This window comes from Phalacrocorax aristotelis, chromosome 3 (assembly GCF_949628215.1).
Source record: "Phalacrocorax aristotelis chromosome 3, bGulAri2.1, whole genome shotgun sequence".
Taxonomy (NCBI): Eukaryota; Metazoa; Chordata; class Aves; order Suliformes; family Phalacrocoracidae; genus Phalacrocorax; species Phalacrocorax aristotelis.
In genome coordinates this window covers 112,431,308-112,449,233 of record NC_134278.1, presented here as the reverse complement: position 1 = coordinate 112,449,233, position 17,926 = coordinate 112,431,308, and the positions used below count along the sequence as shown (strand labels likewise).

The 17,926-nt window shown below is 38.9% G+C and overlaps 1 protein-coding gene across 4 annotated transcripts in view; it reads right to left on the bottom strand.

Annotated features, from left to right (window-relative positions):
• The window catches only part of RBKS (ribokinase), a 70,802-nt gene that overhangs the window by 10,411 nt on the left and 42,465 nt on the right, over positions 1-17,926 (bottom strand). For all 4 annotated transcript variants that reach the window (XM_075089117.1, XM_075089113.1, XM_075089114.1 and 1 more), the window contains one exon: positions 10,613-10,801. In XM_075089117.1, the coding sequence (XP_074945218.1) occupies positions 10,613-10,801 (189 nt within the window). The remainder of the gene's footprint in view (positions 1-10,612; positions 10,802-17,926) is intronic.

Here is a 17,926-nt window from a genome sequence, read left to right as displayed (position 1 = left end):
TTGTCCTTAACCTGTGGGGCAGGTGTGCAGAAAACAGGGCTCCCACACCTCGCTCATGGTCTTCAGCAGTAGGTGAGCACCCAGGCACTGCTTCTGACAGGAAGGCATTCTCTGTGGGACTCCCTGTAAAATGGATCTTTCCAATGAACATACTGCCTGGTTAATGATTTCAGTAACAAAATCACAGACACCAGTAACGAGGCACAAGGTTCCAGAGACTTTCCTTACCTCTCCCCTGTATTTCTATATCTGTGCTTTGAAATGAATAAAAACAATACTCAGCTATTTGGGCAGCTGACAAACATTGCTGCCAGAATTTGGGAATCTGCTTTTCTACACGCACAGACACAAAACAAAACCCTGAGAAAAGTGTCAAAATCATTATGCTCAACTGCAAACTGCCCATTAAAGGCATTCCTATAGGTTACTGCCAACAGTTACCAGAAGTTAAGGGTTTACCTTCCTTCCATTTGTCTAGCTGAAGCTGTAAGATATATTCTGTCCATGGGACAGGCTGTGAAAGATTAACTCCTTTATTCTTGATAAGAAATAAAACTTCTGGCATTTTCTGTGGTTAGAATTTGCAAAAGCAAGAAGCCTGATTTCCCCACTATTCTCATTTCTCTGTTCTTGTTCTTTTGAAAATGTAATTATGCAATATCACCGACCCAACGCAAATCTTTCTGGTTTCTGTAGTGACCAAAATTACTTGGCAATGAAAACTCTCTTGGAGGAAATCAGGTCTTAGCTCAATATCAACATTACTGCAATTGGCATTTCTGGGTAACTAAGTAAGCAAGGGGCTTGGGAGCCAGGTTTGCCTTCTTTCTCACCGTAGCCAGAACTGATGTGAACAAACTGAGAATGGGCTACATTCCACAATAGCCAGGGTGATACTTGGTTCTGCAGAGACTAGCTTTAAAGAAGAAAAGGAGGCATATGACATTTGTAAGCTAACCATAAATACAAGAGGTAAAAAATGATGAGGAGTTTGGCCAAGAATATGCTGCACTATTACACATCAGATCACATTTTCAACTTCCTACGGCTCAGGCCAGAAAAAGATACTTGGGAAGGTGACACTCTGGATGTGCCAGAAGCGCCAGCTTCCAGTAGCTATTTTTAACTGCAGGAATTTAATTAGAAAGGATGGCTGCACACAGTTGGTCTTCCTTCCTTTCCATCCTTTGTGCAACTCAGATATCCCAGAGTGCTATGCACCATTGCAACTGTCTTGTGTGCATGCACTGGTGACCCAATACCTGCTCCGTACACAGGGTGAGCTACATACCAGGTCTGAACTTCCTCTTGGAGGAGACGCTGTGCTGGCTTCATCATAAAGACAAGGGGATGAGAGCAAAACAAGAAAAGGGATGTGGCACGTTCTGCTGCCATGATTTTTACTTGGGTTGCAAGCCACAGTTAGCCCAAGAGAAGCAATAAAAGGGTCGTTTCGTACTCTGCTCTCAACCTGTATAAATTATACCATTGTTTCATTTACTAAAGCGTCCCAGGAGTGAGATGGCACAAAGATAGCTTCAAGACATTTCTGAACTCAGCTTCCGTAGACCTCACCAGAATGTAAACTCAGGCCTAGATGTTGGATGCTGTATCCTTCATGTGTTCTGGCCCCGAAACAAAACATTTGAGTTGGCACATAAATGCTGCCAGCATCCCTACATTTTCTGTCCAGACTAATCAAGTGGGTTAACTTTCAAACTGGAATATTTCTCAGTATGACAGTAGTGGAGCCAAAGCACCTGTCCTCATAGCACACTTCCACAAACCCCTCACAGTCTCTTCAAGAAGCATCCAATGCAAAGCAACACTGCACTGCTATGCACTTTCTCATTTACATGGACATCTGCAATGGTGTCCAGTTCTAAAATGAGACAGCTGATATCCTGACAAAATTTTTCCTCCAGTCTTAATTCTCTTTGAAGAGAAGTACAGAGGGGAAGTTATGGTTTTATCAAGGGAAGCAGGTTCACTTGCCACTGACAAGCCAGTCCCTGTGTGCTTTTCTTCCCCATCTGCAAAACAGCGGTAAGAATAATATTGTACCTTGTGTTGTGAGTAAAGAAGTAGTAAATAATGTAAGGTACTTATCAACTGTACGTATATGTATACATGTATACGGAACAAAGTTGTAGGACGCAGTGGGACAAAATGTCATGATCTGATACTGGTGGTGTGTAGCAAAACCAAACAATTCTTGGTATCACGAAAGTAACTGAGACAGAAATTCAGTTTTACTATGAGGTTTTTGTTGCCTGGCACTCTGCAGTCTTAGAAGAGGCTTAGAAAACTAAATATTGGTTTTAATCTTCTTTTTATTCTACATCTTTGTTAAGTACCCCCTTGTAATTTAATGCAATTTGTGGCAAATGCTAATACTGCTTTGGGCCCACTTCTCCCTGTCAGCTGCATCTCTGTTAAATTATGCATTTCCATCTGGAAAGAAACTGTACAGGACTGTAGGCTCCCTTCCACTTAGAGTCAGGAATGGAGAGGGATTTAATTAGATGCTCCGTGGTTGAGAAAAGGACTAGAGCAAAGCCTGGGTGGTCTGTGGAATCTTCCACTGGAAAACAAGGCTGCAAATTATTCTGTACAAGCCTGCTTCTGTTTGCTCACTTGTTTACATTGTTTGTTCTTACAGATTAAAATAGAGAGTTACTAGGCAGATAAACAGCATTTCCTCCATGACAATGTTGTCTAGAAGTTAAGAGAGTAGCATGGGACAATATACGCCTGTGCTTCAGTTTTGGCTACATCACCCCAACTCCGTGTGTAACTTGGAACAGGACATTTTTAGCTAGTGCTTCAGAACACCTAATCACTGACAGTTTTGTTCCATTCTTCCTATCTGTAAAATGGGGATAATATAGCTTTCTGCTCTCAAAGGGGAAAAAGGGCACATCCAGCTTGCTCCAGCTCTTCTCAGCTGACTGCCAATGCACAGGGACACAGCTCTTGCAATTCCTCTTGCCACTGCATACCTGTACACCCTTAAGCCACTGACCAAGCCTTCAAAAACTGAAGTGTCTTTCAAAGGCCTGAATCAGAAGCAGAAACTTGTGATGAGCCAAGCAATTCCCATCTACACTTAACTGTGAGTCAACTCAAATGCAGTGATTTCAGTCATGTGCCCTTTCACAGTTCAGCTGAACTTCAGAACATAATAGATGCAGCTTTAAATAGATTTACAGTGCAGATTCTTGATTGCAGTGTCTGGCAGATTAACTTACTCCTCATGGTTTTTCTGTTCCAAAATTCAATGGATTCCATATTTGTAAAAGAGGGAATGCAGAAGGCTAAGTCAGAAAGTGGGCTATGACTGGAACTAAACTTATTTATTAACCTATTTTGGTTGCATGTTAAAGAAAGGAAGCTATTATGCTGTTGGTTTGCGGGATATTAATGGGAGTTCTGGGCATAATTACTCTGTGTTGGTGTGTGAATAAACCCCACTCATAGATAAGCTGCTTGCCCGATAGTAACTTTTTCTCTGTCCTTGAAAAAGAAAGGGAAGATGAAAAAAAGAAAAATTAAAAGAGAAAGAAGAAAAAGAAGAAAAAGAAGAAAAAGAAAATAAAAATAAAAAAGAAAAAGAAAAATAAGAAGAAAAAGAAAAAGAAAAAGGAAAAGAAAAAAGAAAAAGGAAAAGAAAAAAGAAAAAGAAAAAGAAAAAAGAAAAAGAAAAAGAGAAATGGAAAAGAAAAAAGGAAAAGGAAAAGGAAAAGGAAAAGGAAAAGGAAAAGGAAAAGGAAAAGGAAAAGGAAAAGGAAAAGGAAAAGGAAAAGGAAAAGGAAAAGGAAAAGAAAGAGAAAAAGAAAAAGAAAAGAAGAAAAAGAAAAGAGGAAAAAGAAAAAGAAAAAGAGGAAAAAGAAAAAGAGAAAAAAAGAAAAAGAAAAAGGAAAAGGAAAAGAAAAAGAAAAAGGAAAAGGAAAAGAAAAAGAAAAAGAAAAAGGAAAAGAAAAAGGAAAAGAAAAAGAAAAAAAGAAAAAGGAAAAGGAAAAGGAAAAGGAAAAGAAAAAAACCTTGCCCTCCATGGTCACTTTGCTCCTTCTTGATACAACCGTGGGTAGGAAAAGGTTAAACTCTCAACATTTTTCTCTTCTTAGCAAGTTAGAGAACTGTACATCAGACACATTGTCTGCCAAATGCTTCATTTACTACCAGCTGCATTTTTACTTTGTTGAGAGATAGCTGAAATAAAATCACTGTTCTTTGTGCAAACGGCATGCTAAATAATGTACGGCTACAAGATTATTAAATAGCAAAGGCATCTGATAATATTAGAGTCAACCACAAGTCCCACTTCTGCTGATGCACAGAATTTTGAGTAATTAGTCATTGCACAGAGTGTTGTATTTATATCCCCTTGAGCCTCAGACGTTAGGCCACAAAGTCAGGAGACAAAGAATTGCTGTTATTAGGAGGACTGGTTTGGATTTATTTATATTCTAAGGCTTTATTTCAGTGTCCACTTCACTCCTCTGGCTCAGGCTTCCTCCAAACCAGAAGATACAGCTAAGTCAGAGAATTTTAGTGTAAACCATATTTTTACAGACAAGACCTTTCAACTTCAAGCAGAAGAACTTCAATGAGTTTGCAAAGCCCCCAAAGAAGCACAACTGGCCTGAGGTTATATGACAAGCCTGGGAAAAAGGCCTCCCAGGTTCTGTTCTGATCTGTAACAGACTTCTCATGGTTTATATGCAATACATTAATAGCAGCTCCACTTTATGGATAGATAAATTGGGATACAGAGAAGACAAGTAACTGTCCCAAGGATTTATAGCAACTCCTTTGCAGAGCCTTGGAACTCTTACTCAGTCCTTTGCTCAAATCACTAAACCACCCCGCCCTTTTTAGACCACAATTACTGCACAGACCTGAATACTGTGACATATCTAAAATTATATAGCTATACACTTATATGAGGCTTTCTTAAAATAAAGGTTGTGTGACATCTTCAGAGTTCAGTACGAAGCTGCTCAGTGAGCACTCTACTGCTCAAAGACAGCCTTTTTAATCCTCTCCCATAGTAAAAGAGCCAGATCTAATACATCGTAATAAGAAATCAGAGGGAAACTTAATAGGATTTGAACACAAAACATCTGATGACAAATTCATATTGTAGCAATGAGCCTTCATTTTGCAGAACTGACATGAAAAATAATGGTAACATCTACGATTATGACAAATAGTACATATCATCTGTCTCAGAATGTCGTACAGAGAAGGACTATATAGAATAAATCACACACGTGTGTCAAATTTCAGGCATAACTCAGTAGATTAAATTTTGAATTTTATTATGTCTCATAAATGAGTTTCCTGTTTATAAGCATGGCACCTCAACCTGTGAGGTCCTTAGCTTTCCCCAGCAGGTCGTGCACTCTCTGTATCTGAAAAGCACAGCCAGACAGGTAAAATGCTAGTAATGTAAGAAATTATATGGGAAATTTAATGGCTGTGCTTAGAAATTCTGTGAAGTTAAACATTTAGCCGTGAGATTTAAAAGGGATACCATGGACTTGCTGTGATTACTAGGGCACCATTGTGAAAAGTGATTCCAAATTTCCATCTAAATATTGTGTGCCCAAATGTCTCCATTTGCCTTTACAGAGAATACATCCGTGCCTAAGGTAGATATGCAGACGCTTGATACACTGATCGTGAGTAGTGCTAATGCAGGATTTTTGTTCACACAACACTAGCATGTGTAAACCTAGAGGTCAAGTAGAAGCTGATGAAGAGATCTTAAGCAGAGCAACTGTACTGTGTATTTAAAAGACCAGATGGGATGGAAATTAGAAAGTCACACTAACCAATGCAAGCATGTATGGATGTTGTTCAGCATCCTGATCCAAACTGGGCTCTGGAGCAAACCTGAGGTTACAAAAACTAACCCTAAGTGCTTCCCCCCCTTAAAGTGACTTCCAAGCCGTGACTTGGAAATGAGGGCATAGCAGCTGAGTAGCTCCCATTTTACACTAATGGCCCCACAGAGGAGAGATTCTCTCTGTGCCAACCCTCCGATTCAAAGCATGAATCCTAGATGGGACACCCCACCTTCAACTGCGAGGAGCAACCACAGTAAAAGGCAAAGCCCCAAGCCCCGGGGTGCAGCCCCAGTGCCAGCACACATGTTCCAGCCTGCTGTAGCCACCAACCACCAGACTGCCCCACCTCCAGAGGAGGCCTGGCATGGACAATCCTCTGAAACCCAGACCCTGAGTAACCTGGAGCTCCAGACAGCCCAACCGCCTCCGCAAAGCCCACCTGCACAGACCAAGCCCTAGCAAGGACCCCAGCAGTATCTCAGGGGCTCAACTTAGTCCCCAGCTGCCGCTTGAAGCGCTCGGCTCTATAAGATCCCATAGTGCTTTTTTGCAAAATGGAAGGGAACTAATCTCACTGCTGGCCAAATTCCAGCTTTGAGTAATTACATTCTTCTGACAAATTTTCCTTGGCAGTTTCAATGGAATATAATTAGTAAATGTAAATAGATGTAAATAGTGCTGTAAATTACACTTTGCGTGATTGTTAGAAGCAGAGAGGGAGAGCGAGGGTGAAGGGGCAAAAAGGGCAGAGCTTCGTTCTCCACCATGGACAATGTTGTGGCCTTCTCTGTCATCAGGCTGCATATGTCTCTGCCAGGATGGTGTGTTCAGGGCTACTGCAGCAGCAGATGCCACAATCCAGGATCATTGTGTGGTTCATCACACAGATTATCCACTTCACCTCAAGTACAATTTTGACCTGACGGTGTTTGGTCATGTCCCACAGCTGTGTTCGCAAGCAGCTGCTATGTTCCACCTCAGCTGTGCTTCTGCTTCAGCAGCAGGCGAACTGCTTCACACACACATGCACGCAACTGCAAAATGTGTGTATATGATATTATTGTTTTCTGTGAAATGCTTATCAAATTTGTGAATGGTTTGTGAAACCTTCTGCTACCAACTGAAGAAGTGTCATATAAATGGAATTATATAATTATCCTTCCCAGCTATTTTAATGCAGCTTCATGTACTAGTTTCACCTGAAGTAGAAATAGCTTCTTCCAAAAATAAAGTACATAAATATATTTAACTTCAGGTAGTCAAGTAGATTTAAAAGCAACCATTTAAAGTAAGTAAAATAGATTATAATGTACACCTTTCTTATATTATCTACATATTAGTACTTTTTAATGTGTCAGATGTCTCTTACATATGTCATCTGCCTCAAATACAAATTGATATGGGTAGTGGGCTTAATCAGATCTTTCTTTCATACAGAAAGTTTGAGGATGTTTTTCAATAATTCACTTATTTTTATTTTTATGCAAAATTTGCATATAGAAAATAGCTAGCAGAAACTAGTAAAATGAAGGGAAAGTTTACTTTCCTAACAAAAGCTTGTTGCACTATTTAGCTATAACAGGAGAAACAGATGTTTCAGCTTTACAGTACCATGTCTTGCAAAACTTCCTTCTAAACGACTATTCGTGCTCTACATGTTTTGGACTGTGTATGGAGAGGTCTGCTAACAGTCATGAGAAGCGTTGCATACATTAGTAAATCCCACATTAAGATAATTAGTGCTAAAAAAAAAAATCAACAAGCCTTTTCTCCCCCCCTTTACAGTATTGATTTAGTGTGGGTGAAAAATGCCAGATTTTCAATCTTGAAGATTCATGTTCCACCACAGAGTGGGAGATGGAGCCAGCTTTTCCCGGTGTTCTGCCAATAAACTCTTAGATTAACCATCTCAAGGACTGGGAGGAAGAGCCAGGCTCTACAGTCTATCAACCCTTAGTCTCTCTGATGAACCCATGAACATGGAGAACGGGGAGCACACTACCTGGGACACGGAACTCCAATTATTAATTTCTGTGGCTGTACCTACCCAAGTATTTTCTCATAAAAAAATTTCAAAATTGCTGTGGACAACAGAAATGACCAGGAGGCAGTACTGAAGCTGCGCTACTGCAGAGAGGACTCTGGGCAGTGGTAGCAGTTACGGTAAAATTTCTACAGTGAAAGAGGCCCTTGAAGCTCATTTTGTATCTTACATGCATATCTTTTAAATGGCAAACTCTGTTTTAATACAGACTGTTTTCATAAGGGCTCTGTAACCTTTTGCAAATTCTATGATGGGTTATACACAACGTTTAAGTCTTTGTCTGGCAGTCACTTTACCTTCTGCAGATCCAAACAATGTCAATATGAATAGGGGCACATAACCAGATGTAGCTGGATTATGGCAGCTTAAAAAATTACTGCCTGGCCCCTCAAGGTGCTGAAGGCAGGGCAGTTTAAGGTAGCAACTTTTGTTTAGTATTAAATGGCATGCTATACGCATGCACATGAACAGCTCTGAATACTCTGCAGACAGGTGGCTACTTGCTAAGCCACCTTACAGCTTGAGCTGATTCCCCTGGGGAAGGATGCACTGCAAACATGCATCTGAAGAGAATAACATGTCCTGCTAGAATTTTTAGGATTTCTTTTAGTAATAGAGCTATCCAGGTTAGCTGAGGATAATATTTTGCTTAGTGTTTGGAAGGGTTGTTTTAAAACCACTTGCTTTCAGGCAAAGTGATAATCAGTCTAAGCACTTTAAGACTTCTATAATGGAAGGCCAACACATCTTTTTTCATTCAGTCTGCAAGAGTAAACTGCGCACAGCTGTTTTACTGAAAACAACCCACTGGTATTTAAGTAGATTAACAAAATTAACTGTGAAAATCCTCTGCTATGCGAAAGCCAATAACCTGTTGGCCACAAGGAGGCAGGGCAAGGATTCAGTAAACTCAAAGAAATTGCTTTTATTAAAAAAAAAAAAAGCCTTAAATTAGTTCAGTCATGAAACTCTGAACTGCTAGGCAAGATAAAAAGCACTTTTCAGCCACAGTGTGTGGTTTCAGTATTTGTTATATTCCAAGAGCAGCAAATATCTTAATATATCAAACAATAGCTGATCTGGCAGCAATTTTCTGCTTCTTTTGAAGAAGGAGATCACACATGTTTCTTCTTCATCACTTCTGTGTGACATAGAGAAAAACTCTAACAATAAGCTTTGATAGCAACAGTGGATTTACCGACTTAGAGCAAGAAGCTGTACCGCCAGGTTCACAAGGTGTTGCTCCCGAGCTAATAAATCCTGCTTCTGGCCAGCTTTGGGAGCTCTTCCTTTCACTCCCTTGCCACTTCTAATTCTGAGCTAAAAGCAGGCAGGGGCAGTTAGGTGTCTGTAGTCCCTGACCTAGCACCTTGTGCACAGTACAGTACAGTGATGCCTCCCTTAATCAGAACTTTAGGACATTCCAAAATCAGCACTAACACAAGGTCAAGATACTAAATGACAAAGGGGCAAAAGAGGAAAACAAAGCCAAAGTATCTCTGTTTCAGAGTTAAATTGGAAAGGATTAAATTTAACGTGAAACAAAGCCTTCCACAGTATCAGCACATCACAGTCCAAATCTATGGGTGATATTCTGCTTTACAAGTGACTTTACTCCTAGCTCTGCCACTGCATGCTACTGAGCTAGGTAATTTCAGTCCTGTATGCCTCCTGTTTCCTCATCTTTTAAGCAGTTGCTTTCCTTCTTTGTGAAGCAGTATGAGGTCCATGGATAAAAAACATGCGACAAGAACTAGTTATTATTAATGCAATTCAGATATGGAATGCACCAGATGGTAAAATCTCCAGGATTTTAATGAACTATTGTAACAGAACATATGTAATATGACGTTATTATAACAGGCATTTAAATGTATGGTTAGTACATACAACGTGACCTGCTCTGCTCTCAGTAACTCCACTGGAATTATTTTGGATTTATGTCAGATAATACTAGGAACACAAAATAGCCCCATATGTGCAATGTGGTAAGGTTTTCAGTAATGTTATCTTAACTATTGCCTGTCCTGTTTTTATTTTTGCTGGGGGTATTGTATTTACTGATCTATTCAGGTATGCTTTCTGCATTTAATTCTGAGCAGGAAGTAAAAAAAAAACACAACAAAGCCCTCATGTCAAAGACTAAAATGCCTCTGACCAAGTATCCCTTACCTTATCATCATAGGGTAGTCATCATGAAGCAGCAAGAACTTTTGTGGTTTTTTTCCACTATATTCTGTAAAAGTTATGTCTTTGATGCTCCTTATGCTAGACTTGATAAGCAATTCATGCTTGTGTCAGAAGAGCCAAACATTCACTTTCAGACTGTGAGGACAGTAGTATCTCCTTTCTCCCACAGCATTTGAGTTCTGGACAAGATTAATGATATAACTGGGCAAAGGTCGAAAAACAGGACTGCAGCTCAAGCCACTGGCATCACACATTACAGTCAGAGACAGGTACTGACTTCAGTAAAGGACAAACATAAAGATACTATCAGTATGTATAATAATTCTAGCAATTCTACAATACAGACTATAAAACTCAAGTGAACTAACATTTAATATATGAGAGGCTAGAAGCAAGATATCAATTTCACATCATAAATTAGCCTCTGTGCTAGTGCCCAAAGATTTGGCTGATTACTCACTGCTTTCCCTTAGTGCTTAAGCAGGCTTTTCCAAAGTAAGACAGTTAAACCACAAAAACGTACCGTAGTGTCCACAGCCCTGACCTTCCCAGCAGGAACGTGCTTTGGAATGGGTTCTTCTACTGATATCATCATGCAGCCTTCTGCTCCAAGAGTAACAATTACGAGCTTACACCCTCTTTCTAACAGCATGTGTCCCACCTTTTCAGCATCTTCAAGGTTGCCAACTGGGATGCCCGTTAAAATTTCTGCCTGGAAAATAACCCACGCAAATGAAAATCATAATCTGACAGCATTCATTTTTGGACAACAGTTGCATTTGAAAACAGTATTTAATATCTTTTTAAAATGTGTATTATAGGATGATCATGAAACCACTTCCTACGCTGATATTCAACTATGTCTTGCTCCTCGTTTGAAATCAGTGTGTACTTCAGGCACAGCAGACTAATGGAGAGCAGCTTTGGCAGAGACGAAGGAGGCAAGGGTTCTGTTCCAGCTTCTACGACTTGCCTGGCATGCGACCCTTAGTAAAAACATATTTCTCCCACCTGCCTCCGTTTCTTCATCTGTGAAATGGACACAATGACACAGCCTTGGCAAAAGCATTTTGTGGTCTGATGTGAAAAATGATACATGACAACTCGGTCACTGTTGTCAGGGAATATTTATTACTAAGTGACAGACTTTTTAAATTCTTTTTTAAATTCTCAGTGTTCAGCTAAATAAAAATCACAAGGGAAAAATCTCCTCAAGGAAAAAAATAATTGCTCAACTTTGACCACTCTGTTTACTTTAATATATATTTTTAGATAAGAATACCAAAAAGTTATCTGAAGCCCTCTTTGGGCAAAGGCCCATTACAAGATTATTATATATTTGCATTATGGCCATGTCCATAAGCCTCTGTCAAGACTGAGACTCTTCTGTGTTGCTCTGTACAAACACAGATAAACTCTTCTTCTAACGGATAGTGACCTTAAGTCAACTTTCCCAGCTGGCTCTTAAAATTAATCTCTTCCAGTTCCACACAACTAAGAGCAAAATTGCCCAAAAATCTGCAACAACGACTCCAGAATCAAGCATCCTTTTCACTGCTTCATACATTTTCTTGAGATGACATTGTTAAATGTCATGTACATTTTCTTTTTCTTTTGGCAGGGAAGAGAGCAAGAATGAAACAGGATGAAAGGGAAGAGGAAATACAGTACATTTTATCTGAAAAAGTATAGCAGGCAGTAGTGCTGCATAATACAGTATGCCTTCAGTTGTAAGTAGACAGGCATATTATATTTTGCTTTTGTTGTCTTTACTAAATCTTGTCCTGCTTGCCTGAGAAGAGGGAAGTCCTACTTTATCTTGCACTAAAAGGCTGCTGTTGGATCACAAAAAATGCAGAGTGAAGTATTTTCAGATAACTGCTTAGTAACTGGGCACAGCTTCCACACTCTTTGGGCTTATTTTCAGTGGAAAACTTACTTTCGAACCTATTCACCAGCTACACTTCCTGACTGCTGCATGGGCAGCTCAGCGTCTTGGGTAACAGCGGCTGAAAGATTTCAAACTACCTTCCTCTGCATTACTGAAACTTGAATTCAGTGCACATATTTCTTGACATAATGTACTGTAAACTACAGTGATTAAACAACCACTCCAGGAAGCACAGGCCATGTCTGTAGTAAAGAGAGGGAGGGCAGACAGCTGGGGACAGGAACTACTACAGCCATCCCAAAGTAAACCGCCCCCAGCTGTGAGTCAGCGCCCGCTGCTCGGCACTGTCATTTCCTGTGTTTCAGCCTGACCCAGGCGAGAGAAGCCACCCTTAGGCTCTGAAGGGCCAGATTATGCCAACACACTCCCTCGAGTTTATAGTATCATTAGCAGAGTACTTACTGGTTTTAATTTTCAAACTCACAGGACCAAATTCTGCAGTCCCTACTTAGACAAATGCACAAATGATTTCAAGCATTGATCTGATTGCTACAAGCAGAATCTGGTGCGGCAGGCCTTGGTGGGTAAACTTGTGCACTGCAGGGGCAAGGTGTGGTTAACATGTTCATGCAATTTAAAAGCACTTTTTTTAACCACACTGATCCCAGACAAGAATATAGTAAGCTTTAAATTATGAGAAGGCGACTAAACCTATCCAATTTTCTCTTTGGCATGGCACCATGCTGCTCAAACTTCTCTTGCAGTACTATTTAAGCAAATTAAACCTACTTCAGCTTTTAAAAGGTTATAAAAGTATTTTTAAGTAAGAAAATTTGTTTCAAAAAGTATCTCACAAAGCCTTTTGAATGTATCTTCTTGCAAGGCTTGCAAGGAGTCAATACACCAATACTGTCTTTGGAGAAACAAAGGATAGATAATAAATAGTATTAAAATAAACATATATTCTATTCTAATATTCAAGCATCTAAGGAGTCTGTGTCTCATCATGAATTTTAAGATCTCTGGAGCAGTAACTATGCATTCCTGTATTCAGAACACCTAGCACATCATGTCACACAAATAAAAATGGATTAACACGAATCCTTGAATGAAACTGGCTAACTGAATCTCCTGTGTACTTCATGATGTGCACTAATTCCAAACATTCTATGTTGCAAAGCCTCCAGGGTGAAAGTGGATTTGGTTTTGGTAGAGAAACAGTAAATCTAATTTGGGTTTATTTACCTGGTATTTGCACTTCTGTAAGCTCATGAGCAAGGTAAATGAAGTACTTAAATATAATATTCTTCCTAATGAAAGGCACGTGCTGTCTGCTTAGTTTTAACATTGTACCCCTCTTTGTGATTGCTGTGCCCAAAGTCAACAGGATTTTTTGCTTGGGTAGTGAAAGAATTGTTCCGGGACCGATATGTGAAAGGTTTTGCAGATATCTTTCTTTTCATCTTTACACTGCTTATATCAATAAACAAAATTATTTTGAACAGATAGAGTCTGTATAAAAGCAGATCTTCAACTGCTTGAAACCACTATCATGTAACTCATCTACAGCAGGATGGCAAAACTAAAAAACACTGGGACAAGCTGGAAGAACCATAAAAGCAGCAGAAGCCAGACAGATTCTGTGCCAATAATTAGAGATTGCGGTAAATGTCAACTGATGTTAAATACTGTGGTGAGTTTTTAAGTTCCTCCCTTCAGTAGAATCTTATTTAAAAAACAAACTGTGGTACAATTGAAGGAAATAACTAATGGTTATGTAAAGAAAAAATTAAATAACAATACTAAAAGCCCAATGTGGACATTTGCCATAGTACTGCACAAAAGAGCAGCAAATTAAGAATTTTATTTTTCTGCAGCTAGTCTCATAAAACTCCTCAGTTAAATGGACCTATTAAAGCAAGAGGACATTCCACAAAACTGCTGTCAGAATAAACCTGTGACAGATATTATATAATTAATCTACATACAATTTTCTTAATTTTGTTTACAAAAGTGGAAGAGAAATGTAACTGAAGCTTTTAATTTGACAGATATGAAGGTTCTTGGCCATAATCCTCACTAAACTTAGTTAACTCTCCATGCCTCTTTAGAGTGTGGAGTCTAGTCACAGTAAATTGACACAAACCAGCTCTGCTACAGAAAAAAAATGGTCCTGGTTTTTTCCCTTCTGCTCCTGTCCACATGGCCCATTCTCTAGTGCCAGCACAGCCATTTATGCATCCAGGAAATAAACTGGATTGCAAGGCAGACCTGTGTTAAAACTAACGCCACCCCCAATCCCACACCACCCCCAAAACAATTAACTTCTTTCAACAGCAGTACTAGTTTACACTGACTAAAAGTGAGAATGAAATGTTGATATGAACCTTTGCCAAGTGTTCCTAGCTGTGGTGCATTTGGGGCAGCCTATGGCTTACACAGCCGCTTTCAGAGAGATGTTCTGGATGCTCTACTTAGCAATTGCAAAATCAAGTCTGCAGCACGGTATCCAGTTTTGGGATACCTGGCACAAGACACTGACATACTACAACAAATCCAGCGGAAGGCCACCAACACAGTCAGAGGGCCAGAGACCAGGACATACAAGAGGCTGGGAGAAGTGCATTTGTTCAGCCTTAAGAACATAAACTGACGGGAAGACCCAATTCCTGTCTACAGCAGTTTAATGGGTGGGTATAGAGAAGATGGAGCCAGGCTCTTCTTGAAGGTGTAGAGGGATAGGGGCTAGAAGCAACAGGCACAAGCTGGAACATGGGAAATTCCAGTATTAGGACAAGCTTTTTCACCATGAGGGTGACGAAGCAGTGAAACAGGTGCCCAGAGGTCATGCAATCTCCATCCTCGGAGATTCAAAACTTGACTGGGCAAAGCTGTGAGCAATCTGACCTAACCTGGCCATGCTTTGCCAGGGTGCTGGACTAGAGACCTCCAGCGGTCTGTTCCCAAATTCTACGATCCTATGACCCTCAGCAACTATAAACTGGTAAAATAACAAGAAGTCTTAATTCTTTCGGGAGCAGTGCATCATTTGGACTGTTTTTTGTGCACCTAGCTCAATAACAACTTTGGAAATGCTGCCAGGTACTGCTGGAACAGAATTAATAAATAATAATAGGGAAACTGTGTCACTTTTAAGACTAACCCATCTAAAACTATACACGATAATTTAAAATATTTTTTATTTTAAATATTTAAACACAGTAAGCCAGTTGGCTACAAACTTGGCTTGTACCTTCAGAGATTTCTTTGAGAATGACAGAACAAGTACTCAATCTCATTAATTCTAACACATGTGAACAGTCCCAAAGAAGTAGTGAGACAGATTTGGCACATAAGCAATTGAAAATCAGGCCACAAGCCAAGCCAGTTCCAGTTGTTTCAAATTATAAAATTTTTACATACATACAGGCAGAAATACTTATCGTGCTGGAATAATTAAAAACTGATTGAAATTAATTGGCTTGAAGCTACTCCCTTCCCTCCCAAAAGTAACATCTTTCATTTTAGACTAAATATGGGAAATTTCATAGTTTCCAGCAACTGATAAAACAGGGTTTAGAACCAAGTTGGAATTAAAATATACTGTGAATTGCTGGCAACTTCTATGCAATGGAGCAATAGTAGCTTTCCATTACTTAAAACAGAAAAGGCAAATTCAAGAGATGTTCTGAAATATTTTAATTCTAAAGGACCTATTTTTATTTTGACTACTAGATATATCCATTTTTTTTCTTTAGAAAGACTATCCTTAGTATTAATCTCTCTATATTAATCAGCACTATCTTAAACATCCTAACCCAAGACTCCAAATACAGTTTTATAAACTTGATATTTTCTGAATCTTGTAAAAGTCAATACTGTGTCTTGATTTTGGACATATTAACAAGAATTTAAATTATTAATATTTCTTCTAAAAATTATCTAGCCTCTAGTAATAGACAATAACTCTTCAAAGGAAATATCTTAAATAGGATAGTACCTATTTTTCTGTATTGTTTTTATACATCTTGCAGCTTTATTTAACAAAATTAGCAATTAACTTATATTTAGCTGTACTGCTTTCTACCCCAAAGTATTCTGTCAGCATTAATTAAATCTTTGCTAGGCCTTTCTTATTTAGATCAGAAGTCTGATACCCATTTTACATTAGGGAGAAAGCCGTTCCCAGTTTTGCATTCAAAATAGCTTGACAAACTAAATCATTTGCTGTAACCATTTAGGAGTTTTCCGTCTCCTGAAGGGCTCTTCAGTATTCTTTGAACGGAGAAGCAGCTGTTCTTCAAAATGTTTAGGACTAAATGGAAATCGCTGATGTGCAGTATATTTTGGTTCCTAACCTGCAGGGCTATGTAACTGCATGCACACACTAAATAAGAAAAACAACACATGAACTGTATTGACATTGTGGTTGTGCCTAGAGCCATGTTGCAGCAAGGAATTGCACAAATACGTGGGAAAAAAATGGTAAGTATTCCAACAAGCTCATCTTGTATAGGGTTGTCTCTTTTTCAACATTTATAGATGACTGAAAACAACAACCCTTGGTTTTCACTAAGATGACATTGGATACATTTATTTTTCATTAGAAGAATCAAGGCAATGGAGAACTAGCACATTCCTGCACAAACCTCAGGGATTAGGCTGTGCTACATCTGGGAATTAACAAACTAGTCTCAACAAGTTTGATCTTTCTGGGAAAAGATAAAACTGAACTACAGGCTAAGCAAAGAAAGAACTGATAACCTTGCAAGATTTGTTCTGCTTTTTTTTGTTCACGAACCACATAAAAAGAAAGTAATGTCAGACATAAAAAAAATTTATTATTGCAACAAGCAAGAGTGAAAAGAACAGCTTGTGAAGAGCCTTCTAGACAAACTAATGGTAGATAATTCACTGATAGTATAATTTTGTTTGCTTCTCCCTAGCACATAAATCCATAAGAACAAGCTGTGCTGTTATACCAAATACCGTATGTGATTTCATTAAATCCTAAAGCATTTAATGAAGGATGGAGTATAAAGTGTGATGTCGTATTTGATACGCGCGTGCTTGCGACCCGACATCCCATGGCTGGCTGAAACTGTAGTTGACATTTTTAAACTTTTATTCTGTGACAAAGGCATCGCAGATCAAAACTGCTGACCTTCATGGCGGTAAATAACAGAAACTTCTGACCAGTAATAATTCAGCTAATCACAAGGACTACCACCTTTTTCTCATCTTGAACAACACAACACTCCACATAGCGTATGAGACATCTTAAGCTAAATGGCTAGTTTTCTGTTTTACGGCTAACGTAACCTTCTGTTACGAACATATCATTCACATAATATCCACAAACCACAGGATTTTATCATTTAAAGGTATTTCTTGGTAAAAAAAGAACGATAAGGACTGTTTGGTAAAATCGTGTGAGAAATATTTATAAATTTAAATGACTAAGAAAGCCAAACCAAGCCATAGAAAAAATCATAGAAAAAAATCAATAGAAAAAATCAGTGTAAATTTAATCTTGTCTTAGCATATATGTCTGTGTTAAAAAGAATGTTTTAGAAACAGTTGAACTGGATAGCTCTAAAGAGTTCATCTTTAAACTCAAGATGATTTATTAACTATTTAAAAAACTATTTAAAAGAAATAAGATAAAGCAGAAATACATTGGGTTTTTTTCTGGTAGTACCTAAAAATCCCAAATAAAAAATAAAAGATCCCCAAAAGGAGTAAGGCTGGAACATAAATAGGATTTGGGCTAGAAGGAAGTTATCTGAGACTTAGAAATACCACGTAGGAGGGGCAATGGAGCTGGAACACATCTCAGGGAGGCAGCTGTAAACACCACATTCAGTAAATTTGGCCACAGAGAAAAATAAAAATCCAAAGAACAAGAATGGTCATAGTGGCTCAGACCAGAGGTCCATATTATCC